We start from the raw sequence: 8,769 nt of genomic DNA, 5'->3' as shown, positions 1-8,769 counted from the left end.
TTTTCTTTATTCCTGCTGCTTCACCACGCTCAAACTTCTTGTCACTTGCCAGATATATTTTTGTCAGTACTTTCATTACATCCACATATCTGTACCATATAGCAACAATGGATTCATATCTCCAGGACCATCAGGTGGGACATAGTCGCTTCAGTGTTACACACAAGTGAGCTGAGGGCTCTGTGGAGTCGATGTCAGTGACAATGGCCCACCTTTTAATACTGTGGCCAAAAACACATACAAATGTTCAACGGTGCCATAGAACTGTGTGCCACTTCTGGTATGTTTGTTTTTTATTGCATCATTCATCACTATGTTCAGGTCATGTGTTCAGACGTCGCAAGTGGCTCTTTTTCCCTGATCCTGGCTTGCACTCCTGCATAGACACCACCATAGACTGTAAAAAAGATGTATGACGCACCTTCACTCTCTTCCACTGAAGAAAAGTAAAGCCGCCAATGTCCCAATAGGGCGTGGACATATTGCGTTGATTTGGGACCAGAGTCTGCGCAGTAGTGAACTCGGGACCTGAGTCTGCACAGTAGTGAGCGAAGTGGAGCCACGTCCCGCCCACACTCCCGCAGAGTCGATCACAAGCCCACGCCCTGACCCTTTTTTAATTACCCTGACTGCTCCAACTAACATCATCCTCCAGCGGCTGTCTCTCGCCCGCCGCCGATGAGCGCGAGAGGGAAAGCCCCTCTTTAAACTCATCGGCCAGGTCCACCTGAGATCCCCACGAGCTCATTCTCCTCCGTGCCTCAGCAGTGGCGGGTCCTGAACCGCGGGAAGCAGATGGCTGTCCCTCTTTACTCGAAAATATCTAAACATGAAATATCTAAAACAAATAAATTGTTATTCATCAATTGCACAAAAGCAACATGAACTAATATAAAATATAAACGATTAACAGGTGCAAGCGTATGCAGAGTTTCTGTTTAGGCTATAACACGTGTTTGTAGCATTAAGCAATGCAGTGCTGAAATTTGTGTGCTCACGAATCTCCTCATTATAACACGAATTGTAGACATTATGAAAGATTCATTATGCATATACTTATTGTGTTATAACCGAGATTTGTGAGATTGCGATGAACTGAGATGTCTTTTAGAGATTATAAATGCAGCGCTCTTTGCTGGTATTCTGCCAAACCATGCACAAAGCAGCCGCTTGCTTTAGTTAAAAATAACAGTGTTCTGTGTGTTGATGCTTTAATAACCAATATTTATCGGGAGCGTGTATGCTGGAATTTCATAAATTTCATGGAGAAAAAGTAACGTAACTAGTAATGTAACTAATTACTTTTTGAAATAAAGTAATCAGAACAGTAACGTGATTATTTTGAAAATGTAATCAAATTACTGGTTACTGATTACTCCTTTTAAGAGTAACTTGCCCAACACTGGTGATATCCATCACACATCCATGGCTCGTCTTCCTGGTTTAAAACAAATATTTACAATATTTCAACAGCATACATTAGTTCTTACCCTGCCTAAACTAGCTGATCAAGGTCTTAAAAGGCAATCTAAAAACTTCCAAGATGGGTGTGTTGAGGCAAGTTGGAGCTAAACTCCAGGATCGAGTTTAGACACCCCTGGCCTGGCATAGGTCTAAAAATAAAACAATTACAAATCATTTTGATTCTTGTTTATTAATTGTTTTGTGAATTCCAGAATTATTCTAGAATTGTAAAATAACTTTCTGGTGCATGGTTCTTTTCAGATGGAGATAAGTCATTCATGGAGCAATAGATGTATATTCTTGCCTGATAACATACTTGAAATGCAATACAGACAACAGAGCTGCCACATCATGGTGGAGAAAACACACAAGTGGCATTGTTCATGGTGTGGAGCACAGAAGCCACATCACAGAAGTGCACAATCAGAGGATTGAGCGTCGTTGGAGGGATGCTCTCCTGCATGATTTGCACACTTTCTACAATGAATTCTACAGCCTTGATGACAATGGCACCCTAGATCCTGAAAATAACATTCACAAGCTTTCTCTTCAGCTTGTGTACTTACTTGAAATACAAAGTAGACTGAGCAGGATTTGTGAAGCGTGGAAGCATCACTGTCTAAGGACAGAAAATAACTGAACAACCTCTCAGATCTGGACAGATGGCATGCTGACAAACATGGGAGTAGATAGCACCTCTATCAACCATGTATTTGGTGATGATCCATTCAGAGAGCACAATATAGAGGCACTTCTGGCACAACATGGAATTCATAACTTCCCGGTTGAATTGGGCGACCAGTTCCCTGCTGTTAATGTCCAACAACCCAGTGTTGATCTTAGCCAGGCGCAACAGGAAGAGGATTTGAGAGCCATAGAAGGCATTGCAGACTTGAAATTTAAATATCAAATGTGCTGCAATGAAATTTCCCATCGACTGTCACTGACTGAGTGAAAACAAATTTGAAAACCTACTTGGTTAATTTGTTGTGTTTTAATCTTCTTATTATTGTAAAACCAAAGCTTTAGAACATTTGTTAATTGTATGCGGAGACATTAACTTTAGTCAGGTTTTACAACTTCTATTCTGCTAAACATAAACATTGATAAAAAACATTAACAAAATATTTTTTCATGTTTATATAGTGCCCTTAATATAGTTTTTCTTGCATATTATATAAAAAGTAAACACCCTTTCGAAATACTGCATTTCTTTATTTTAATTATGTACATTTCAGTTATGTGCATTAAATTTGATGCAATACAAAATTTGATGCAAAACTCTTTCAGACCCTTTTTGAAACTCATTTTTCAAAGTCAGTAATAAGAACAGTTTAAAACTCTTTCAGCATAAAACTAATATTTAAGGTTGTTCACAAATTTGTTGAATTGTCACCAACTATAATTTTCTAAACTCTTTGACCATTTTTTTTACTTTGCAGAAGGTAAACTGAGTTCTCAAGCTGTTGATAAGTTTGTTGTGTTTCCCTTTGCACAAGAGCTATGACATGTGCTTGCAGTTGGAAACTTTTTCACTCTCTGTGAAGCATTCCAAGGTGAAGAATTGGTGTAAGAACTCAATGGATGGCTGTGGCTTTAATCCAGTTGCAAACTTAAGAATTTTGTCTAGTGAGCAGCTCTGTAAAAATAATGCATAAATAAATATGAAAAGGCTGAGTAATTAGATCAGGAGTGTCCAATCCTGCTCCTGGAGGGATAGTGTCCTGCAGATTTTGGCTCTAACCAGCTTCAACACAATTTGCTGGAAGTTTCTAGTCAGTCTGAAGGCCTTAATTAGCTGGATCAGGTGTGTTTAGTTAGGGTTGCCCTCTAGGAACAAAGAGCATCTCGCTGCAGCCTGCGGTGGACATCCAGCCCTGCACACATCCATGTGTGACGCCAAATGCCACGCCCACATGTTCAAACCCAGCCCACCCGGATGTGACATCATAGGCCACGCCTATATCCAACTAAGTCACATTCTTATTAACTTTGAAACAGGAATAAACATCAAGAAGACTAGTTGAAGAAGTTGTTTGCATTGTTTGTTAATCACTAAAATGAAGAAGTTGTTGTTTTGTAATCGCCAGAAAGAAGTTGTTTGCCAGTCGCCCAGAAGAATAAGAAGTTGTTTGCCACGTCTGTAAGTAAAGAAATCTTTGGTTCGTAGCCTGGTGTAATTCCAAAAGTATTTATCATACTGTATATTTCTGCTTAATAGAAATGTCTTCAATAAATTCTCAAGGATTCTAATGTGGTAATCTTTTGGTAGGCATGAAGTGAAATTAACGATAGCTATGCTACAACGGTTTGTTTTGAGCCATCGTAAAGTTACCAAGACTTAACCCTCTAAGCGCCAAAGTCGCAAAATTGCGACAAGACATACTTAATAAAATAGGCTGTAGATCCTAATATGGTGTAATATCTCATTTGAATTCCCTACCACTAGATGGCAGACATGTAGTACTTCGATTCTAGACCAAAATTACGTCATGTTCCTATTGTGTAGGAAAGAGCAGAGCAAGTGAGGTTTCGTGTCATTGATGCGGAAGCAGTTCAGTTCAGAGCGTCTGAGTAAATTGTTAGATTTGTGAGAGAAAATCGCCAAATGGCTAATAAAAAGTTGTACCGTGAGGATGTGTTGCAAATGTTATTCGCCGATTCTGACTCTAAAGGAGAATATTTGCCTTTTGGAAATGACAATCTGTCATCTAATGATCGCGCTTCTCCCGGTACATCTTTGCAGCGCAATGGTGCCGCCGTGCAAGGTGTGAGTGTTCACGAAGCACAAACAAGTGATCATTTCGACACTTTGCCCAACGGGATGGGGGTGGCAGGGGTGGACGTGGTCGTAGTGTCCATAGGAGAGCTGTTGCTAGAGGTAGAGGCAGCAGGGGTAGGAGAAATAGGGCTGGAAGTAGCACTAGCTGCCCCAAAGAGGTGGGAGTGGCTGCAGTAGACGTGGCCATGCTGTGCGTGGGAGAGCCGGGAGACGTGGTAGAGGCAGCAGGGGTGATCTGGCTCTAAATAGGGCTGGAAATAGCAATGACAATGGTGGATGGGTTTTTTTGAGAAATGAAGTGTATCAGGACTGGATCAAACGCTTTGATGACCCTGTTGGTTATCTAGGAGAGAAAGATTTGGCCAGTGCTGCACCCTTACAAAGTACAGGTGCAGTCAGTGTGGGGTAGGTCTGTACGCTGTGCCATGCAATGAGAGGTGTACCATACTCTCAAGAACTATAAACTGTGTCACGCAGATAGCTGGTGAACTGATAGCTGATCTAATTAACCAATCACAACACATTTTGTTTTTCGGAAGGCGGACCTTCATCAAAGCCGGAACTAATCGCGTCGTTTGTGCCAGGATGGGGAGAAAGGTATTGTAATAATGTAAATTATGTGAAAAATAATGCGTTTTTCGAACCACCAAGCACGAGAGCATGTTCTAGTACACCCCCAAAACAAAATCAAGACTTTGTAAAAGAGCATAATAGGACCCCTTTAAGCATTGTTTGCTTGGCATTAACAAAGGTCACATGCGATCAAAACATTTGCATGTGATGAATCCATTTTTTATTTTTTGGTAGAGTTTGCAGACTCTCTTTTAGTGTTCTGTTCTACTGTCAATGACACAGTTTTATATTTCCTCACAACCTGGAGAAACAACAGTTGGGATGGATAGTAAATTTTCTTGTACAAAATTCTTTCTTTGGACTAAATTCTTGCATGATAATAATACATAATCTTCAGATCCATTGTCAGGACTTATGCTGGTGCAGTGGGCCCTGGGTTCCTCTTGGTGCATGATAATGCCCGGCCTCATGTGGCTATAGTGTGTAGGCAGTTTTTAGATGAAACTGACTGGCCCTCACATTCCCCAGACCTGAATCCAATTGAGAACCTCCGATACATTATGTATTGGATCATCTGAAGCCGCCAAGTAGCACTACAAACTATCCAGGAGCAGGAGATCCCCAGTTCACCATCAGGCATTTCATCAGGAGTGGCCCCAGACATTGTCGTGAGTGCAAACAGGCATGTGGGGGCCATGAACACTACTGACTTGCATGAAGTTCATCAAAGCAATTCATAATCCAAGTTGTAACTTCAGCCTGTAACTTCAGTTTTTACATAGATTTTTGGTGTGACTTTGCATCCTGTGTTTATGATTTTGGTTTCCATTGACTGCTGTCACATAATTTTGTGATATAGAATGTATATAAATAAAGATTTTCAAATTGAATATTTCATTCATTGAGACCCAAAGTGATTTAAGAGTTCCCTTACATTTTTTTGAGCAGTATATTTTAAATTTTACAAGTTTCAGAATTTTACAAGATCAGAAAATATAGAAAAGGTTTAATTTAAAGTGTGTTCTATGAAAATAAAACAAAAAAATAATAGTGTATCGTGGCCAATAATAGTGGCCACGATAATATTGTAGTGAAAAATCTGATACCGTGACAGCCATAGTTAAATGGCAAATATATCCCTAATTATAGAATAACCCATATTCAAACAAATGTACATTCATTCAAACAGCTGTACAGTTGTAGTGAGTGCACACAAAGGCACATGCATTACTGGTATATAACCAACAGAGGTCTCCATTGGATGACAAATATCAATATGCATCAGTGTTAAAGCAGATTTGCAACTTCAGTCATGTAATCACATGTAAAAGGAGGTAACCAGAGTGCTGAGAGTCACTGTGAGAAAGAGAAGGAGAGAGCACTGAAAATTAGTGAAGAGATTCTAGAGCTGACTATTCAACATTACAAGGCTTTGTGCAGAAATGGCAACTATTACAGGTAATTGTTTTATCTGCAAATAACAAAATGCTAGCATAACAGCTAAATGGAAAGATATTGTACTGCTAAAATAATTTTTCACTTAATTTTTCAGTTCTGGGGTGATATAAGAAAAATTATTTAAACCTACTTAAATACATAAAACAAATAAAATTGTTATAATTATGCTTTTAATATATGTAACAGTGTAGGAAGCGGACATAAATTTATTGAAGGATTATGTAACATTAAGCAGTATATTGAATCAAAATAATAATAATAATAATTTCACTGTCACAAATAGGGTTGGTTGGTTGTTTTGTTATGTTTCTTCAAATTCCCACTTGCGGAAATTTGCCATTTGGGTATTGAATCATAACTTTTGTTACCTGAAACATTTTACCTGTAACCTGACCCTATACATACACAGTAAGTTATATTTGTAGATGCAACCAATTGAATTAATATTATTAAAATTAAAGAGATAGCACCTGCTATGACACAAGTGATGTACTTAAGACAATTGTAGATACATTGATTTCATTCCAATTACAAAATGTACATTTATATAGATATTTCAATTTAAGGCACAACCGTGGGGTTGCAGACTGCATGCTAAAATATACTATTTCATAAAACAAGTCTCTCTTACTTCAGGAAATCTGAGGATTGTGCTGCTGGGTAAAACTGGATCAGGAAAGAGTGCAACAGGAAACACGATCCTCGGCAGAAATGCATTTAAAGAGGACTTCAATCCAGAATCAGTTACTCAAAATTGTGCGATAAAAAACACAAGAATAGGTTCAAGGACTGTCACCATAATTGACACTCCAGGGCTGTTTGACACATTGATGGGTGAAAAGAAGGATAAGAAACCTGACACACAGATGACTGAAGAAAGACTGAAGGCTGAAATAGAGAAGTGTCTGGAGATGTCTGCTCCTGGTCCTCATGTGTTCCTGCTGGTCATCAGACTGGATCAGAGGTACACAGATGAAGAGAAGAACACAGTCAAATGGGTTCAGCACAACTTTGGAGAAGAAGCGTCACGCTACGTCTTCACTCTCTTCACTCATGCTGATTATCTGAAGAAGAAAACACTAAAGGATCATATAGAAGAGAATGAAGATCTGCGACAGTTTGTTATCAGCTGTGCTGGCAAATATCATTCATTAGAAAATGACAACAGAGAGAAGCAGCCTCAGGTCACAGAACTACTGGAAAAGATAGATAAAATGGTGGAGAGAAATCAAGGAAAGTACTACACCCGTTCAATGTACACACATGTCCAGAGAAAATTAACCTGTGAACAAATAACCAATGGCTTGTACAGTAATGTTGGAAAAAATTTTAGCATTAATAATAGCACTAGTAACTATGTTGTTCATAATGTTTAAAAAATAGGTTAAATTATTAGAAGCCTATCACTTTTATTCAAATATGTATTTGTTTTAACTCATTTTATAAATATTGACTTTGCCATATATTTAGTATACACGTCCAGAAAAAATTAACCTGTGAACAAATAACCAATGGCTTGTACAGTAATGGAAAATTATTAGCATTAATAGTAGTATTAGTAGCAGCTATACGGCTCAAATGAGTGAAAATGAGGATGAAATTGAGGTTGAAAATGATTAGAAGCCTGTCACTTTTATTCAGATATGAATTTGTTTTTACTGATGTGCCAATTTGATAAATATTGACCTTGCAATATTCAATCAGGAGTGCTTCAAAAGAAAATGTCTTTTAATAGCATTATTTGTTCACCACACCCCCACTGAAGGCTTTTATCTATGGCTAAAATAACTATATGTAAACCTTATTTATCTTTGCTTTATAACAATTCTACTTCTGTAAACATTTTAAAACATCGATTTACAATAGAAATATAACAAAAGTAATTTATTAATTTGTTAATTTAGCAAAAAAAAAAAACAACATGCAAAATGAAACAGATCTAGTAATGCACAAAGAACTTGTTTATCAGGTCTAAACAAATGAACATTTTGAAAAAGATCTTGAATGTACTGCTTCTGGTGAGAAGACATACAAGAGGTAGAGCTTGTGAGGTGCGATCAAAAGAGTTCACTGCAGCCACTTGTTTTTTTGTGTATTTAAATGAAAAGTTACGTTCTGATATATTATTCTGTTATCCTTCGTGTAAATATATTCTTCAAGGTTTAAAGCGATTTAAGCATTAAATTTGATGCATACTGATAGTGGTGGCCAAGGTTGGTACCGCATTGTAACCGTCCCCGCTATTTTAAAGGGGTCATATGATGCGATTTAAAATTTTTCCTTTCTCTTTGGAGTGTTACAAGCTCTTGGTGCATAAAGAAGATCTGTAAAGTTGCAAAGACTAAAGTCTCAAATCCAAAGAGATATTCTTTATAAAAGTTAAGAGTCAGCCACGCCCCCCTAAAACGGCTCGTTCTAACACGCCCCCACATGTCTACGTCATGATGTGGGAAGATTTGCATAACGCCGCCCAAATGTTCACGCAAAGAAAG

General features: G+C 38.2%; 1 protein-coding gene across 1 annotated transcript in view; it reads left to right on the top strand.

Annotated features, from left to right (window-relative positions):
• Window positions 1-2,143: 2,143 nt before the first annotated feature.
• LOC107572460 (GTPase IMAP family member 8-like) overlaps window positions 2,144-8,769 on the top strand; it is a 55,631-nt gene continuing 49,005 nt past the window's right edge. Inside the window, exons 1-2 of the mRNA XM_016258879.1 lie at window positions 2,144-2,345; window positions 6,899-7,241. Of these exons, the coding sequence (XP_016114365.1) occupies window positions 2,144-2,345; window positions 6,899-7,241 (545 nt within the window). The remainder of the gene's footprint in view (window positions 2,346-6,898; window positions 7,242-8,769) is intronic.

Source organism: Sinocyclocheilus grahami, unplaced genomic scaffold (genome assembly GCF_001515645.1).
Source record: "Sinocyclocheilus grahami isolate Dianchi unplaced genomic scaffold, SAMN03320097.WGS_v1.1 scaffold1753.1, whole genome shotgun sequence".
In the NCBI taxonomy this organism is placed as follows: domain Eukaryota; kingdom Metazoa; phylum Chordata; class Actinopteri; order Cypriniformes; family Cyprinidae; genus Sinocyclocheilus; species Sinocyclocheilus grahami.
This window is presented reverse-complemented; position numbering and strand designations above follow the sequence as displayed.